Source organism: Lasiodiplodia theobromae, assembly GCF_012971845.1.
Source record: "Lasiodiplodia theobromae strain AM2As chromosome Unknown scaffold_3, whole genome shotgun sequence".
Lineage (NCBI taxonomy): Eukaryota > Fungi > Ascomycota > Dothideomycetes > Botryosphaeriales > Botryosphaeriaceae > Lasiodiplodia > Lasiodiplodia theobromae.
In genome coordinates, this window is record NW_023336519.1 from 1,241,967 (window position 1) to 1,260,810 (window position 18,844).

At 53.7% G+C, this 18,844-nt stretch overlaps 5 protein-coding genes across 5 annotated transcripts; 4 read left to right on the forward strand and 1 right to left on the reverse strand.

Moving 5' to 3' along the window:
- Positions 1 to 1,216: 1,216 nt before the first annotated feature.
- LTHEOB_1341 (Non-classical export protein) lies at positions 1,217 to 1,862 on the forward strand (the record flags this gene model as incomplete). The annotated part of the gene is made up of 2 exons (XM_035510032.1): positions 1,217 to 1,477; positions 1,572 to 1,862. 2 exons carry the CDS (start codon positions 1,217 to 1,219, stop codon positions 1,860 to 1,862), a joined length of 552 nt encoding a protein of 183 aa, XP_035367688.1.
- Positions 1,863 to 4,147: 2,285 nt separating this feature from the next.
- On the forward strand, positions 4,148 to 6,971 carry LTHEOB_1342 (Hmg box protein; the record flags this gene model as incomplete). The annotated part of the gene is made up of 5 exons (XM_035510033.1): positions 4,148 to 4,249; positions 4,711 to 5,465; positions 5,744 to 5,804; positions 5,849 to 6,315; positions 6,374 to 6,971. 5 exons carry the CDS (start codon positions 4,148 to 4,150, stop codon positions 6,969 to 6,971), a joined length of 1,983 nt encoding a protein of 660 aa, XP_035367689.1.
- A 3,524-nt stretch (positions 6,972 to 10,495) lies between these two features.
- Positions 10,496 to 10,897, forward strand: LTHEOB_1343 (Isoform cra a protein; the record flags this gene model as incomplete). The annotated part of the gene is made up of 1 exon (XM_035510034.1): positions 10,496 to 10,897. One exon carries the CDS (start codon positions 10,496 to 10,498, stop codon positions 10,895 to 10,897), a length of 402 nt encoding a protein of 133 aa, XP_035367690.1.
- A 2,076-nt stretch (positions 10,898 to 12,973) lies between these two features.
- LTHEOB_1344 (Sigma-70 region 2) lies at positions 12,974 to 13,701 on the forward strand (the record flags this gene model as incomplete). Its single annotated transcript, XM_035510035.1, has 2 exons — positions 12,974 to 13,075; positions 13,144 to 13,701. 2 exons carry the CDS (start codon positions 12,974 to 12,976, stop codon positions 13,699 to 13,701), a joined length of 660 nt encoding a protein of 219 aa, XP_035367691.1.
- Positions 13,702 to 15,773: 2,072 nt separating this feature from the next.
- Positions 15,774 to 17,012, reverse strand: LTHEOB_1345 (Hmg box protein; the record flags this gene model as incomplete). The annotated part of the gene is made up of 3 exons (XM_035510036.1): positions 15,774 to 16,388; positions 16,446 to 16,684; positions 16,985 to 17,012. The coding sequence occupies 3 exons, from the start codon at positions 17,010 to 17,012 to the stop codon at positions 15,774 to 15,776; spliced, it is 882 nt and encodes a 293-aa protein (XP_035367692.1).
- Positions 17,013 to 18,844: the final 1,832 nt, after the last annotated feature.

The window sequence follows — 18,844 nt, forward strand, 5'->3', positions numbered from 1 at the left end:
TGTGGCTCAGCCAGAGCCGGCAGTTCAGCGCGTATACTACAGCGGATTGGCCAAACGTTTGTGGCCAGGCTTTGCGACTTGTTCCTCTAGCCGAAGATCATCCCTCGATGCAGCCATGCAAGGGGTGGGCATGTCGCTTTGTCCAACAAATAGCAGCGATTATACCCACAAAGAAACCTGATCATCTTCATCCAAGTTGAGAGCCTATGCAGCTTCGCAGCGCGGCGCAGTGTCTGGCTTCTGGATCGCTTCTTGAAGCACACTGTAAGGCTGTGCGAGAATTAAGGTGCGTCGAATTTGAATTCTCACCACCGGGCGGGAATGCGGCACGGAAGATTCAAAAACAAGCTTTGAGGGGGATGCCCCAAAAATAGGGCAGTGCAAGCACAGCCAGTATTGGATGCCGACTATGGATGCGGCACTTCGTATAAATCCAGGCAACAACTTCTCGCTTGGCCCCCAGCAGCTGCAAGCTGCGCCCCAGACACCAACAGCAACCTTAACACTCCAGCTAAATTGAACAGCAACGGTAACAACCGCTCATGTCACTTGGACCTGTACCACTCTCTAGTGATATCACTTTCATACATTGGAATGCGGTGGCACAGGCAACAGCGCGGTTGTATGCAGGGGCAACAATCCGCCACACAGCCTTTGCCGTCACACGATTACCCGCCCGATCTAGCCGTGTGCTGGGTACTGATCCACTGCAAGCCTGCCGTTTCGGTTGAGCAAGGCTGTTCTGGTGTCTGCGGCCGGGATGCCTGCATGTGCTGTAACTGAGGAGCCGCCGTTGCCTGATATTTGAAGCATTGCCTGCGAAGGATTCAAGCCAATTTTATCCATTCCCAACTGTTTGGGAGTGCTTGTCCTCCCATATAGTCTTGCGACGTCCTTCTGCCACCTGAAGTGTCCGCTGCTCTTCTCAATTCCATTCTGCGCCAGCCGCTTCCAACCCAGCTGCTCCCTCTACCAGGTCTCCTCTCCTCACTGCGCCTCTCTGAACACAACATTCAACCCACGAACCATCTACTCTGACTACACCCCAACGTGTAATTGTTGAGCGGACAAGCTCTCCAGCGCATCCTGGATAACTCCTTTCCCGCTACATCGCTATTACCGCAGAGGCGATCCGCATCCGTTGCTTCACTTCTCGACCACATAAAGTCCTGTTGTACCTCAACAGAGCTTCCCCATTGAAGAACATTCCCTGAAGATGGCGCTTAAAATCATCAATGCGGTCGCCAGAGTGTTTCAGCTCCTGTGTGCTGCAGTTGTCCTCGGCCTCTCCATCACCTTAATCAAAAGCCAAGTCTATGGCTCCGTTGCGGCCAACAACTATGCGGCATTCACAGGAGGTTTCGGCTTGCTCGTTGGCCTGCTGGGAATCGCCGCCGTCTTCATTGAGCCGCTTGCTGGTCTCGTCATGGTCGCCGCCGACGCTCTGGCTGCGCTGTTCCTCCTTGCGGGCGGCATTGTAAGCCCTTCCTCCCCAACCAAGCCACAAGCTTCACTACTGCGGCACACATGAGAGGACTGCAAAGTCAACAGCAGCTAATTCGCATTTACAGGCCGTCGCAGTCAAGCTCCGAAACGTTTCTTGCAGCTCCAAGAGCGATTCAAACAAGTACTACCTGGGCAAGAACGAGCTCACCAACGGCGGCTGCATGAAGGATAACAAGGGAAACTTGCGCGACTGCGGTTCCCACTCGGTCGACTCGGCGCTCGATCGCTGTGTCAAAAACAGCGCGGACGCCGCCTTCATGATCATCACGGCCGTCTTTTGCATCGGCACGCTTGCCATGACTCTGCTGGCGATGAAGAGAGGCGGTGGCATTGGAAGGAAGGGTGTTGTTGTTTAAGAGAGCAACAGTGGTATCAGACATCCTCTGAAGGAAGAAGATAGGAACGTGCACGTCCCTGTCGCGGACTGGGGAGGGATCGGATACAGAGTGCGTACTATAGCGAGGAGGACATAAGATTATGGAGGATACCCCCTGGTCTCTACGGTTTGCTCGGAAGTTTCCTTTTTCTTTCCCTTAAACCATTACCCGTCTATGAACTCACACATCTTCTTCAACAATTCACAATGGGGTATGATGTCTCATCGATGCGAAAGTGCCACGATCTAAGGAAGTTTATCTCATTTATCGTGGGATACGTCTTTGATTATTATTGTTGAAGTACACACCCGGTCATTCCCATGTCTTCGACCGACGCTGCTCGTATCTACAGAAAATTGGGAACCATCGTTCTCCGCTCGCGTGGCTTTTTTTTTTTTTTTTTGCTCTTCTCCCGACCCTGGAGGTTTCAAAAACGCCCTTCACTGCTACGAGCCCCTTCTAATAAAAAATATTCACTCTTCCTTTTTTTTTTTCAGAAGTAGCCATCTATGCCAGTCACACACGTAAATTGTGGATGCGCATGATTCAGTGTTGACAAGGAAATACAGGACATAAGCCATGGTGTTGGATCAAGATGGGTGAAAAATACAGACACTGAGGGGGTGGTAGTTTACAGGTGCCATGGCCGAGGAGAAGGTTGTTAGTGTGCGGCTCGAGGTTGGAGATCCTCAAGAGAATAGCCGGTTTTAACGGGTGCAACGAGTAGCAGAAACCAGGCGAGAGAGGAGCTCAAGCCTTGGGGGGAAACCGAGGAGGCTTAGGGGGTCGTGTAATAGTAATTACTTGCATTCGTGTATGGTGAAGTGTAGCGTTGCATAGATCTTCAACCGGTTCAAAGTAGTTTGGCGCTATTTTAGATGTTGGTTTAGAATATTTGGGTGGATTGGGCCATCAGTCTTCTAGTTGATTATTTTTCTTGGTAGTTCCATCTCGCAAGAGGTATGCTTACCGATGACGTGTGGTGTTACAATGAATTCGAATAGCTCCATCATTTCTTATTTAGTAGGGGATATACTAAGTCACAGTTGTTCAGTTTTCTTCAATGACTGCAATGAGTTTTTTTTTTTTTTTTGAATTTGCTTCATTAGGGGTCATCATGCAAGGATACTGGGTACGTAAATGATGGCGGGCTTAGCTCGCTGTAGCCGAACTCCAGCTCTGGTCAAGGATATGAGCCCAAAATCTGGGGTTAAGGACTGATGCAAAATTAGTTAAGTTTCTAGGACTTGAAGGACATCCGAAGCGCGGTCCGTTACTCGGATGATGGCCGTTCGTTGATGGAGTCCAGGCGTGGCAAGAGGCATTGACAAGCGCGGCCATTTGCAGCATACCTCACTATTGGAAGTCGCCCAGGACGAGGAGGAAGATCGCACAGTATCTGGATGTGGACGTAATTCTGCTTCTTGAAACCTGGTGTGTCATTTGAGAGAATTTTCCAGACTGCATGTCCACGTGCGAGTGACGATCGGATGACAACAGAAGACCAGCGAAGAAGTAGGCGCATAAAATTCTGGGCGAACAATGCTCATTTCCCGCACGAAGAGAATCATCCAACACGATCCGAGAATTTGGAGGAAGATTAAGTGCTCAAAAATTTTGGTATCGGTGAGTAGTCACTTCATTCTTAGCATGGACGGGAGGCCAAGCTGACTTCGCTTCGGAACAGGATATGTGCATGAATCTACTCGCTGGTACTTCAGTAATCTGGTGGCTCGGCGCAACGGCTGGCTAATGGGGTTGGTGACATCAGGATGAGAAGAAGTTGGATGCAAGCCGAGGCTGAGAGCAGTCGCAAATGCCAGGAGCGAAGACGCGGTGCGGAGGGGCGGCATGCAAGAGATTGGAGGAGCTGGAGCGGCGTGGACTTATGAGGTGAGGTGCGTTTAAGGCAAAGAGCCAGTCGGACGCTCTACAGCCACCCACGGACTACACTCCGGCACAGCCAACACGATGGCCCTGTCAATCACGTCGGGGATGCGCACTGGGGCGAGGGCCCCTTAAAGGCGTGGGTCCACCGTGGGTGAAGTGCCAAAACACCGCCAGTGACCTCGACCCGGAGTCTTTTGCGAGCCTCATGTCGTCACTTGCGCCTCAGCGGCTGTTAGCCGTGCTACCAGCACGGTATATTTGAGCCACTCCCCTGACCCATTGTGCACCGAGGGGCCTGTCTCTCCCGTGCCGCAGAAGGCACGGCCCGGAGCCCGCAACCACGACCCGGCCCGGACAACCTCTCGTTGCACCTCATGCGGCTGCCTCGATGCCGGATCCAGAAAGGCGAAGCAGGCAGCGGGCTGGACCAGAAGCTGCAGCATCTCGTGTGCCGCCGCTACAGCTCTTCTGGTATGGTACGGGGCGAGTGGCGGTGGCAGGACGTGGTGACTGGGCGATGCGACTTTTGGTTGACGGCCTCAGTAGAGGAAGGCGGGAGACTCTGCTCGGAGCCGTTTGCGCCGGCGCTGCCATTCGCTCCACTGACGCACAACATCACACTGTCTTGGCACCTCCACCGTGCTGCTCCGTCTCCAGCAAGCGCGCCACTACCGCCGCCGAACCCATCTGGTGGCTACAAGTCTCGATGTGACTGCCTACATGCTCACGCTCCGCGATGGCGCGCCAACTACTGCCGCATTCGACTGCGCCGCCCACCCTTGACCCGCCCGCTGCCCCAGCCAGCGGCCAGAAGCGCAAACGCCCGAACGGCATCCTTGCCGTGGCGTGCCTGGCCTGCCAGAAAAGAAAACAAAAGGTCTTTCCTCCCCCGGACCCGTCTAGCCAAGCCTCTAGCCAGTTAACGCCGCATTCACAGTGCGACGGCGCCCGTCCTGCCTGCCGCTCTTGCGCATCCAAGAAGATTGCCTGCTTCTACGACGTCCCCGAGGGACAGACCAGGCTCGCCGCCCTAAAGAGCAACAACGCCCAGCTCCAAAGCCGCGTGTGGGCTTCAGGCAACCTCCTCTGGGCCCTGAAAACCTCCCCGCCAAACGACGTTGCACAAATTCTAGAGCGCATCAGATCCAGCGACGACCCCTCGCTCATACTCGACGACTTCGACCTCGAGCCCGGAGCCTTGAAACCCCCGCCCTCGCGAGCTGCCTCAGCACCAACCTCTCCTCTGCATTTTTCCTCGGAGCCTGCCTACTACCCGTTGGAGTCCATCTCTATCGATAATTTATACCCATCAAATGAACACTGTCTCTCAGCTTCCGTGCTTGCCCTTCTTAGGTCTCCGGCCAACCGCGAAGCTTTGCAACTTTTCCTTCAATGCACCGGTCTTCTCTTCCACGTCTTCAGCAAGACGCAGGCTGATTCCGTGCTGGAAGAAGTGCTCAGCAATACCGGTACTGCCATTGCCAAAACCTCACTTTGCGAGGTCTGCGCCATGGCCGCTGTGGCCGCTCAATATCTCCAAGGAAGCACGGCCCCTGGCACTGGCCACCACTTCTACAATGTCGCGAGGCAGTACTTGGACGACGCCATAGCAGTCGATCCCTTGCGCGCGATGAAATCCTGTGCCCTGTTGGCCATGTATAACATTGTTACCAAGGCATCTGTTGCATTGGCGTACGTTGGTATGCGTTCTCCGTCTCACTACGATATATCAAATTTCTTGTCGACGTTATTTAGGAACAAACAGAAGCTTAAGTTCTTAGGCTAACCAGATTGGCAAAGAAATGGGTCTTGGTCTAGGGATAAGCCAGAACATGCCCAAGGGAGATCCCCCAGCCCATGTTTCCCTTCAGTTGTGGCATGGCTACATGAACGCTTGGCGAACACTATTTTGTTGTAAAGGGCACGCGATTCAATCCTTTTCAGACTAGACGACCGCTAACTCTTGACAGATGGTTGGTTGTTACTCTAGGTTACCCATTGCGCGATGACTGGATGGAGAGCCTCATCGCAGTATGTCCTGTTTCTACATTCATTCCCTTCGCTAACAAACACAGTCTAGGGATACCCCGTCAGAATCTGTCCCTTTGGTCGCAGACAGTGTTCAGAGGGAAATGACGCGACTCGCCACCATAAAGACGAGAATGGGTCTGACGCCTTTTTCGTTCACCGAGTCCTCAAAGGATGCCATTGAAAGTATCAAGGCAGATTTGCACAGATGGTACGATCAGCTGGATCCTTCAATGCAGCTGGCTCCAACTTCCGGGCAAACGATCGATCGGAATTGCAGGCGCGGTATTTATCTCATGCACTGTCTTCACTTGGGGACAATGATGTTCCTTCAACGCCAAATTCTCCAGGAATACGTCTCAACCGCAAATTTCGATCCCAAATTAGCCGACGAAACTATCCGAAACCTTTCTGATTCGGTCGAGGAGGGGTTTACTGCATCGACGACCAGCGCAAGAATCCTTGGCCTCATTCATGCAGATGGCGGCATCTTTCAACGCTGTTGGCTGTGCATGTAAGTAAAGTGGCATACTCCTTGAACATAGGTGTCTTGATTAACGCAGCATTGGCAGTTACCAGTCATATATGGCTACAACGGAGATACTGTTCATGACGACGCAGAAACTCCTACACGGCTTTCCGGGGATACAATGTCGTCCGGATCTAGCTGTGGCGACCCAATCACTGGCAGTGCTGGAGTTCTGTGCTAATGTGGACCATCTCGCCAAGGAACTCCTGAGTTCCGTCCAGAACCACTACGAGTACCTCGATTCCCTAACCAAGGACGACGTGGATAGCATTGAGCAGATGTATTGCTTCAGCCCGCCTCAAGAACCAGCCGTGGCCCATTTGAGCCTGCCATGGGAAGCCCTGCTGAAGCTTCCCACAGGAGAATCTAAGCTTCACAAGCTATCGCAACATCTGATGGCCAAAATCTGCTCTCCGCTTGCGGATATCAAGGTAATTGGGCAGCATGGCTTCAGAGGTCCTGTGGCATCGTCCAGTATCCCTATGCCCTTGAGCAGCGCCGAGGAGGCTGCCATCGGTGCACATTTAGATTGGTCAGCCGACGCAGGACTTTGTGGACCAGATACACCAACGGACTCTATGGGAAATTTGATTTTCATGAAGCTCGGAAATGATGTTTTGGACCATTCGAACGATACCTAAGGATGGACTAGCAAGGAAAACTCTCTTGGTTCTTGATTGGAATCGAATTGGTTTTCGGATGCATAGGTTTGTTACTACTCACAACTTTACGCTTAACATTTCCTCTTCTTTTCAGGACTTCTGGAGTTATCGTAATCAAACCACGTTTGGTTTACGAGAGCTCACCTACTTTGCTCTGGCACACAGCAAGGTCTGAGTTACGGGCTATTCGGAGTTGCCTATGTCTTACTGCCGATATTCTTCGAGTGCCATATTTTCAGTATATTTTTGAAGTCAGTGTTGACCCTTCGCAATACCTCTTATGTCAAAGTTTTACTATCCAGCATAAATAGAATGAATACTCTTTCCGTGATCTCTCGTATTCGCTCCTTGGACCACTCTGCTTTCCGAATGCTAATTCTGTGTCCATCTAGCCGAGGGAATGACAGCTTGCCCTGCAGCAGATCCATGCAACAATCCTAGACTATTTAGGAAGCAGCTAAATGACCACCTTCCACTTTTGCATTCTACTGACGTAGTTGGAAAACCTGCCCGTTCGAAGGGCTCCAAGGGCCTGCTGCGAGGCTGTATCCCAACAGCTCGACAGAAGCCCGAAACATACAGAAAGAAAAGAAAAATGGGGGAGAACGAAGCTGGCCATGAGCGTGAGCGACGAAGTCAAACAGCACATATGTAAAATAGAGGGAGCGCTCGACGTGTACTGGGCTTGTCACAGGGATGAGGGATTTCAGTCGCGTCTCCTTGCATTTTAGCCGTCCGCATACGTTCATGATTACCAAAAGAAGGACCTGTTCCGCTGCGAGATATTAACGAATATGTAGATCTGGTTGATCTTGCGGTATGCATCCTTCCCTTGCTTTGTGGACGTGGCTGCCACTGAATGCTTGGAACCGAGCGGAAAATACTCCGTTTAAGCGTGAATGGTGGATTTTTGACACACCGAAGGCTTAAACATAGTCATCCTTGTATTGCAGGCAAGAAGGGGGGTGGTTTAGCTGGATTACATGGGTTGTTGGAATATTCAACGTACTCAAAGTTTGCAACCGAATACGACAGACAGCCAGGTATTGGAAGAACTATGCAAATGCTTCTTTACGAGTATTGTACAGAGGGGGGCATCGCAGCTAAAGGCCAGCGTGAAGGATAGTAAGGCTTCAGGCGTAATGCCTCAGCCCGTTTTTAGAAAAATAACACATGTGGGTAATTGAAGCTATCGTCCGGACGTGTATGTAGAATTTTTAATTCCACATTTTCGTCCGGACGATAGCTTCAACTACCCATGGCATGGACGAAAAACAAATCCACGCTAACCATAGACCGCGAGAGGGGGCTGTACGTGACAAAGCATTCGCTGCTGTGAGGGCACGTTTGCCACGACATGACGTGGAGTGGCTGCGGTGCTGCTCTAGACTCACGGTGCACATACCAGCTTACCAGTATAAGCCGCAGCAATCTGAAGGATGCAGTATTGCGCCAAGTAGTCTACAGCGCGGCAATTATATTTTCGATCCAAATCAGTTTGTTGCGATTACTGTTGAAGTGAAGTTCTACATATACATCTACTCTCCCATGAATTAACAGTCTTTTTTTTTTTTTCACTATTATCCGTGTCTTCCGTAAGGTTGTCTTTACTAGGGAACCAGCATTTGACATGGTCCAATGTAAATTGCAAGACGAATGGGCTGGGCACTAGCAGCCACACTTGGTTTAGATGGGTTTGTAAGCACCAATAGCGGCCATGCGACAACAACCAAAGGAACCAAGGTGGACTGATGTGGGCAGCGATGGCACCCCGCGTGGTGGCGAGGCTTCCGGCTGCTGTCTCGACTAGCCGTTTCGGCTTCCGGTTCCGTTCGTCAAGCCGAGGTTGTCGTGGTGGAACGATGTCAGTTGTACAGCCGAGAGGGGGCTTGGTGGAGTCTTGCATATGCAGTCGAGGTAAAGTCAATGGTAACACAGCAAAGGCCGGATGTATTTCCTTTCTCGTTGAAATGTGTGGAGCGGTGTGCGGATAATTCGCATGTGGCTTTTCTTGAATATGCGATGCTGTCACATAGAAGGATTTGAAAATAGAGATCGGGTAATGATTTGTTTCGCAGCATAAGGAATATGAAAGGGCATCGGATGCGGGACAGATACCCATGTAACCACCTACCATGTTCGACGAAGAGCCGTGATTATCGCGAGCCTCGAAAAACGCGATGTCGGAAGAGGCCACGAAAGCGAATCCGAATTACCAGGTAAACCACAATCATGTAGGAATGCGACGGGAAATAGCTACGTGCTCAGTCTTGCCAGGGGGGGACGGAAAACGGCACAGATACCACGAGCGGTATGCAGAAATTCCCGGCCTGAGCAGCCCTACGACGATCAATGCATGACCTCGGATGAGAGTTGAAGTGCGCTGATTGGAGCTTTGCAAGAATCTGCTGGATCTGTGTGAGCTGTGAAAGTCGCTTATGTTGTTGTACTATTTCCGTCGGAGAGAAATCTGCAAGGAGCGCGTCCAATAGAGATGTCGACATGCTGAGCGGGGTGCCCCGATACCCCGGTCGAGCGCATCATCCGATATGCAATGCAGCGGCGTCCAATGGGTCGGCTACACATGTGTGGAAAAATCTCAGCAGGAGCCGGACGTCCATCCGCCGTCGGAGCTGCTCCGAGACATGGACCGCTGGTCCAGTCGCATTGCCAGCTGTGGGACGACCAAAGTTAAACTTGCACATTTTCCTGTGGAAGCTGTTCGTGGGCCTTGTGCTCCGTCTTTGGAATGTGTGCCGTCGCGGGCCTAAAGCTGGCTGTGCAGGCATAAGTCCGTGGCTAAATCCGCCAAGTCGAGGCCGTGGCGTGCTCCTTTGCTCATCGTTTTGGAACCATCAGGCGTCAATGGCCATGCAACAATGGTGGGAGATAAGGGTGATCTTATACTTGTGCTGATGCGAGTTGGGAGGCGAGTTACCCCGTTAAGCCAGACTCCAGCAAAAGTCTCCGCCGCATTGGAGTCACGGGATCGGGGAGGGACGGGACGCGTGTGAGGCGGCTGGATCGGGCCGAAGGCGCGCGGCTTGGGGATGCATATATTAGCAGCCGGCCAAGCCGGCTTGGTGGTGTTTCAAAACGAGAGGCTCCCCAATTTGCGGCGGGAACTTCCAACGTCATTGCAAGGCGCGGCGAGACCCAGCCGCCGTGCGCGTCGATCAGTTGTGGGCGGCCCTGAGCAGAATAGACAGACTTGGGGTGAAACGAGAAGGTGGTGGCGCAGATCGGTTGCGCAGCCCCCCTGACCACACGAACGCACAGAAGACCGTCTGGTCAACGCTACCATTGCCTTGAGACAGCGTGGGCCACCAGTGAGACACGTATTTTGGCCCCGTTATGAGCTCAAGGCGCCGGGCTAACACGAAGCCCTATATAAGGCCGACCTCCTACCTCTCCCCGTGCTACAACACCCTTCTTTTCTACCCCGCATTATTCCTGTTTCAAACCGACATTCCTTACAGCCGATCCGCGCTCTTTCAGTCACTATGCGTGTTTCTTCCGCCACTGCCCTCGCGGCCCTCGTCCTTGCCGCCAACGCCGCCCCGGCCGAGCTGCCCACCCACAAGACCTCCAAGGCCGGCGTCGTCGAGCTCACCGGCAGCCGCGTCCAGGAGCGCTCGCCCTTCGACTGGGCTGATGTTGCCAAGCCTTTCCAAAAAGTGGGAGATTTCCTGACCGGCAAGACGGATGAGAGCTCCAACGAGAAGCGCTCTCCCATCGACTGGGACGATGTGAAACGTCCTTTCGAGTCTGTTGGAGATGCGATTACCGGCAACACCGAGAAGAACGAGAAGAGGGAAGCCGCTCCCTTTGAGTGGTCAGATATGGCTACTCCGTTCGTTAAGGCTGGGGATTTTGTCACTGGCAACACCAAGGACGACAACTAAATTTCGACGGCGGAATGGAAACCACGCGAGCACGGGCAATTGAATGAGAGCCGTGCAGGCAGATACCGGACATGAGAACGCATCTTACTGGAACCGATTCTACTGTTGATATTTTTTCCTTTTCTTTGTCATTTTTTTCTTTCTGTCTCCAGTCAGCCGAGACGTCATTTGCTGCGTAAAGAACCAAGACAATCGAGTACAACAGAAGCAAATTCAATTCTTACTCTCCATTTCTCGGATGCCAGGAACAAGTGCGAGGTCAGGACGCGGTCAAATTGCCAGATTCGTCAGTTCGTCGGCGTGCATGCAGCTGACCCTTGACGGTGATCCGCAACCGGTGTGAATTTGGCTCGGACGGGGGCCGGGAGCACGGAAGGTCGATTCCACTATTGTGGAGTCGGAGATCCCTATCAGGCGTGAGGGTGCACGGCGACAGTAGATATGTACGTGGACCGGCAAGGCTGAGAACCCCCCGTCAGCCCTTTCTTATTGTAACCGTCGATCACTGGCGCTAACGTCCCCCTCGTGCGGAGGCGCTGAGCCGTGTGTGTAAGCCGGCGTGTGCATTTCAATGTTGGTGGGTAGTATAGCCTCCGTGTATGCCCTCGACCAAAACGCATGGCAACGGCTTAGCGGCGAAGTAAAATGGATCGGCTGCGGCTGCGCTTGCGGCTCGACCACCAGCCACTGCCGCCGGCTGCCTACAAGTGCTTTCTTTTTTTCCCTTGCAATAGGACGCCGTGCATTGACCCTGGCCAACCACCTACGCCGGACTGGTCCGGCCAGCCCCCCTGTGAGCGGCTCACATCCTTTGCTCCCCACTCCCATCCTGGAGCTGACCCGCACTGAATTTCCTGTTTCGCGGTCCGGTGGACGGCTTGACGGCTGGTCGGCCGGGCGGCTGGGATTGCTGCAGCGGAACCACAGCTCCCAATACGCCCGCTCCGACGGCCTTACGGAGGTCGACGTCCAAGTGGCAAAATTCTAACTAGTGATAATGCGCTGATCTGCTCCAGATTGTCGGGTTTAAGGGTGGATCTATGGGAAGTCAAGTGCCGGTCCGTACCCTTGCAAGCCGGACGGTGGCTTGCTTTGGCCGCGGGCCGGCAGTTGTAAACCACGCGCAAGAGAGGCCTTTTCCGGTTACTGCGTCCAAAGTGCTGCAAAAGCTGATGGCCGCATCGGTGGGAAAAGGAGCACGATATGTATGCTTAGATGCTTGGCGCTATGCGCCCCCTTCTGCCTTGATCTGCTTACACGCTGCCCTGTCGCTGTTGGTGGAGGCACTTTGAGCTGGGCCCCGCTCTGCCCCGTTCTCCCTCCTGTGCTGCCTTGTCCCAGACGCTCACGCGGCCACGGACCGCCCGTCAGCGGGTCCAGGCGCCTCTGCCGTCGATCTGAGCTCCGGATCCTTGAAGTATGATAGCTGACGGCGGCCGAGTATATGGTCGCTTACGGCCACATGCCAGCCCCCGGGCCAATGACGCGGTATCAACCCACTCGGTCGTCCTTTGTCCTTCGTAACTCCGACTGCGAGCAGCTGCTTCGGGCACAGTCCCCCACGGGCAGCGCCACCCGGGGCATGAGACCGCCATGGCTAGGCCCGAGATTGCCGTCGGAATTTGACGGTTGATCCGGGATACTCAGAGTGGAGCTCCGCCATCCGAGTGCTGCCTGATGTCTGATTGCTCGGCGTGGGGATGCACACAGGGCCCTGGATACGACGGGCGAGCTTCCGGTCCGCCTGGAGGGATTCGCGCTGGCACCAGAGCACGCTGCGGGTGCGCCATCGTACCGAACCTTGTTCAAGCCTTCTAGTTTCATAACAGCAAGGATCAGCATGGGCTCCTCTCCGCCGCCGTGGACTGAGAAGCTTTCACGTCTTCGCTGGCTGATGACTTGTCGCCACTCCCCGCACCTCGCCTGGTCAGTGCAGCTGTTCGGCCTGATCTGGGCCGCTGCCGGTATTTCAGTACCGTATTCTCTCTGCTGCCTTCCCGAACTCGCTTCTCCGGCTCGCCATCTTCGCGACCGACGCTGTGCATGATCTCCGGACCGGGCCCCTGACTAGCAACAATGATGCGGCTCGCGGTGAGCAGATCCAAGGCCGACTTCCTCCAGAGCCTGGGGCTATCCAACGACAATCCGGCAGACCGGCAAGTGTACATTGCCATCAAGGTGAGCCCGGGAGGAGAAGAGCTCCCCCAGCCCACCTGTGTGCGTACTGACGAACCCCCCCAACCCAGCGCGAGGCCATGGAGGGTCGCGCCCGGCTGTGCCAAAACCGCGACAATCTCATGCCCCAATGCCGGGACGACGTGACGGTGCAACCGCCCTTTTCGTCCAGCCAGATGATGGAGACGGCCATGCACCGCGAGGTCCTCCGCATCTACAGCCTGGCCAGCCCGACCACGCGGCCCTACTACCAGCTCGGCCGCTTCATGGACGGCGAGAACGTCGACAACTGGGTCATCCGCTGGATGCTTTGGAACACGTTCCGGTACGGCATGAACAGGAAACGCCATCCAGGTAACTGCCCTCCGCCGCCGCCGCCTTCTCCCGCAACACCACCACCACCACCCGCCCGGCTCTTGAACGCTGACCACGCAGACTCCTCTGACGATTTGCTGAATTCTCCGGAAGGGTCCCCTACTCTTAACACCGTATCGCCCGTCGTGTCACAAGCGCCGCCAGCTGGCACCGACGGACGGACAGGTACGTCTCCGGCTTTTGGATTCCTCGAAACCATGCGTCCTCTGCGCCCGTCGTTTTACAGTGCGGCCTTCATAAGTACTGAAAGATGATGTAGTTCCTTACGATCCTGTGAGGGATGCATGATTGGCACGGCTTTGCTTTGTTTTTGGCGCATTTTTACTGTTTTTTTTCTGGGACCGTGGAATAGAAACATGGATGCGGGACCCGTTCTTGTTTGGCCGTCCTTTTCTCGAGGCCGTGGCTATCGTCATTTTGGCATTGTTTGCGCGAGTTGGGAGGATAGATTGCAATATCGATCGAACTTTCTTGGCAGTTTGCTACTAGCGGTTCCGCGCTTACTACGAGGGGCAGTTCGAGTGGACGGTCGAAGTGATGATGCGGATCAATTAAGATCCGCTTGGGGGAAGCGCGGAGCAAGCTCCGCATCGTGCGCTCTGTGGACGGTGCGGTCAGCCTAATGCATCAAGTCCAACCACCACCTGCAACCAGAGAAAGAGTGTTTGCCGGAAGGGTTGTTTACGATAGCTATGGTAGCAATCTGTTCGAAAGAAGATGGCATTCTTGACATAGACGGCACTATAGAAATTAGATCATGTCAGTACAATAAACGTGGACCACTGCTGCTCTTATAGTGTGGGCTGTCGGGAACATATCTCGCTCATCCTAACCGAAGAGGGTAGATTCCCGTGAACACTTCAACAACGTCAGCCCAAAATGAGTTTTGACAGTCCATTCAGGCTGTATGGAGGCCCTGCGGCTTCTTATGGAGAAAGTGTGCTGGTCAGAGTTCCGCTAAATAAAGGTTAAAAGCACTTTGGAGCCGTGCACAGACCCGGCTCAATATCTCACTTAATACGCGTTTCTGCACAACCTCCACTTCTGTGTCGGTTATGCCTCCGATTGGCGCGTATCGGTACACCCTATCGACTACGGCTCGGGCCACTCTTACGTCAAGCAATTCGTCCATGATGCGGGAAATTCTAAAGACGACAAGGTGCAGAAGAGCAGTGCAGCCGAAAGCTAGTTTGGATTTATTTTCGTATCAGGCGCTTGTCCGAGCTCATTATGGGTAGCTGAAGCAATTGTTTGGACGGAAATGTGGAATGAATAATTATACATTAACGTTTAGACAATAACCTCTACTTCCTATAAATTGAATATCATTGCTCGCAAAGATTGCAGAGGATTATTTCCTCTGCGTGCCCATGGTTTCTGCCTGTTTCCACGTCCTGCCTTTATTCTTCGCGCTAGCCTTCGGCTCTGATAACCATCTGTAGCAGCTAGAGAATACGAGGACGGAGGTCACGGCAGACAACCTTCAGCAAGGGATCGTCGACGCAGGGAAAAATGGGGAGCAGCCGATTGGTTGGATTATATTTCCCCGGATCTAGACGAGCTTATGAAGGGTGCGTCATGTACACTGCTTACACCCTTTGCTCGTTCCTCAACAATCCTCAGATCATCATGTCAACTATTTCATCACATGCGTATTTCCTCATGACCGGGTGGTCCGATGATATGACCCGGCCCATTCCATGTACCACAACATGAACTTAGCGAGCGTATCGGAGATTTCTTTCGTTGACGCGAGTTTCATTTGAGACAGGTGACCGTCAGACTTGTACATGTAGATGGATGTCCGCCGGAGGCTAGAGCGAGGATTAACAGGGCGCTGGGATAACAGAGGGTAATCATGCTCCGTATCACGGGAGGCGAAGAATAATCCTGCAATCTTCCGTAGGCATTGAAGCGATCACCCGGACGTAATGCTGACTTAACAACTATACATTTACGTCTGGACAGTTGCTTCAACTGCCCATCATGGGCTTGAACTTGCCGGCTACGCTTATGCTTGAATCCAGACAGATGGAAGGAAGCCAGTTCATTCTTTTGCTGGCGTCAATTAATGATACATGCTATTGGAGCTTTTTGCCCATGATCCTGCAACGCCACTGCTGCTCGTGCTCATACCATTGATCCCACCATCCCTCTTTTGCGCGAGTAATCTGAAATGGATGAAGTTTGAAAAAAGGGAAAGTAAACAAAGGTAAGGAAAGTTGGGAAGCCAATCTCAGCTGACCATGACCGCCGAGATGTTTTGATTATCATGCCGTGTTGGTTAATTGAGACACATCACTGAGTGTCAGAGATCCTTATCTCCCTAGCGGTTGACGGCGGTAAAGCCAAGGCCTCCAGGCTGGCCTTGCGCATCCTCAGAGGACTGGGCCTCACCCATCTCAGTGTCCTGCGTGTCCGGCTGCGCAGTCCTCCTCTCGCCATTTGCGTCCGACCTGATTTCAGGTCCAGCACTGAGCACCTCGCCCGTGGCGCCAGGAGCAGGAGCTGCCGCAAAGGGACGACCGTAGTCGCCGCTGGCGGCAGATGTGCTGTTCTCTGCGCTGACCGGCCTTTCTCTATCATCATGCCTGCCTTCACCAAACTCTGGTTGCGGTAGAGGCAAGGTGGGTGCAGTACCGCCGGCGGCGGAAACCCCGGGCAGCGGAGCCGACCCGCTGTATGGAGTGGATGACGGAGTTCCATTGAGACCAGTGGGTACGGATGTGTTGCCATAAGGGACCGCGGAACCCGGACGAACTGGATCAGGAGTGGATTGAGCTGACGACATAGCGTGCAAGGGGTGAATGTGTGGCTGCTGGGTAGTGTTGCTGATGGATCCAGGAGAGTGGTGGGGCGGCATGCTGCCGCTTTGGTGGCCTTCGAGCGGGGGGGTCTTTTGGCGGTTGGTGCGCTTACTCCGTGTCGGCTTCTCTTGTGGCTGCGATACGTCAGGCTTCAGAGAGCTTCCAAGTGGAGGAGATGGGTCTTGGCGTACAGTTGGAGGAGGGCTAGTGCTGCGGTCCGAGTCGTCCACGTTGGGAGCCATTCGCTCGGCAAGGCGCTCCAACAAGAAAGCTCTTTCCAGCCGCATTTTCAAGATGGCGCGGTCGAGGCGCACCTTCCGCAGCCGTGCAGCCTCGTTGTTTGCCTCAATCTCATTCAGACGGCGCTTGAGGGCAATGCACTTGCGGTAATAGGCCGCCTCGACCGAGGGAGGTAGTGGTGTAGCGTTATCTGCTTTCTTTGGTCAGCACACTAGGAGATTCCAATGATGGCGCCATCAACGGAGGTGAGTGGAAATGAAAGATGCGATCCCCCGTCGTAACGCAACTGGATTCTTTTGACGTTCCATGGCATCCATCCGTGGCAGTGGTTGTTTCCGAGGCTCTACAGTCATGGCGGAGGGGCGGGCTATGCGTAGATGGAACCCATAACCGGTGTTGATATGCGACGCGCTCTCAGCAGATCAACGACGCCGGGGTATTCAATCCTCGCGCGCTTCTCTCAATATTCTTCCTGGTCGCCCTCACTGACCCATACTCCTCTGCGTCCAGATGTCCATTGTCGCGCTGGGAGTTCGCTCGACCAGGCCTTTATCGTCTTTTGCGCCGAGGTCTCGATGGGCGTGAACAGGGCTGGAGGTCGCTCGGGCTAGCGCTCAGGCTGGAGCACAAGAACGGCGGTCAAGGAGGGGACAGTCGTTCGGATCCAAGCATTGGGCGCGCGGATAAGTCCAGTTGCGGCAGACGGGGGTGAGATCGACAGTGGGAGTGCAAAGGCATTGAGGTGGTGGTGATGAGGGCAAGAGAAGGGCTAATACAGACCTGCAGGCGGCATTTTGGGCTGCTGCGACGCGCAAGGAAGCAGAGGAGGGTTGAAGAAGATGGCGCGACTGCGGCAAGGGTTGGAGGATGGACAGAGAGCGAGGCGCGGAGGTGAGGTTGGTTGAGGAGCTTCGAAGGAGCTCCGGAGTCGTGGCGCGCAAGGCTCCGGCTGACTTTGGGTGGTCCGAGCGCCTGGGGTTGCGGCGCCCGCGCTACGACGCGTCCGCCTCTCACGCGTCACCTAACTTCATCTATCCTCTCATCAACGTTTTACCCATTGGTCTAGACCTGCCGTTGCTCTGTTGGCTCTTGGTCTCGACGGTGTCGCCAATGGTGCTACTGGACTTATTCGCGCAGCAGCAGACCCGATTTTTTTTTTCTACTGCGAGTATTGATGGCAGTGAGGTAGATCCTCTACGAACTTACCAGACTCGGAAGCTATGGCGCAAAGGAGTCAAAATGCCGCAAATGCGCAGTCCCAACAAAGAGTCCAGTCTCAGGCTCTGCGTATGGAATTGCAGCATCTCCGACTGGCACAGATGCAACAGCTGGCACGAATGCAACCACCGGCACAAATACAACAACAACAACATCAACAACAGGCCAAGTCTCAAGCTCTGTATGCGGAAATGCAGCATCTCCAACGGCCCCAGCAGCAACTACAAATAGCCAAGTCTCAAGCTCTGTACACGGAAATGCAGCATCTCCAACCACCCTCGATGCAACCACAAGTACAACTGGCCAAGTCTCAAGTTCTGCGTCAAGAGATGAGTCATCCCCTATTGGGACAACAGTTCATGAAGTCGGAACCAATGAGGGAAGCCATGCGGCAATATCCCCCATCGTCAAACACACCGGCCGCCGATATCTGGACGAGCGAGCCGGAGCATGTTGAAGAAAATACTTTTGGGCATTATGACTTTTCACCATCAACTTCCACGCTATTTTCATCCGCCATTTGGGGCATCGGCTGTGAGGATTACGAGTACGACATTTTGAAAGGACCTCGAGAAATCCGAATTTTGTGCGTCAACCCTGGCCTATCGCCCGATGAACTTGATTGCGACTTGTATCACTGCGAGCTCGACGCAAACCTTGCGTATTCTGCTTTATCCTACGCCTGGGGCACGGATAAAACCCCAACCGTGACAATTTTTTGTAACGGGCGCCGCCTGAGAATCATGCCCAGCCTGTACAGCGCCCTTCAGAGGATTCGCCACCATGCCCATCCCATCTACATCTGGGCTGATGCCGTCTGTATAAATCAACGAAATGAAATCGAAAAGGGCCATCAGGTTCGTTTAATGAGAGCCATATACCAAAGGGCGAGATCAGTCTTGATATGGCTGGGCCACGACGAGCATAATCAAGCTCTAGCAGTATTCGACGCCAGCAGAAATATTTTTGCAGAAGACATGAGCCGTGTTCCACACTCAAGCGACAGCCTGTGGTCGGGATTTGCTGACCTTTTTGATCGGGCTTGGTTCTGGAGGTTATGGTGCCTCCAGGAGATCGTGCTTGCATCCTCTGCTGAATTGATGTGGGGACCTGAGAGTATCAGCTGGGAGTG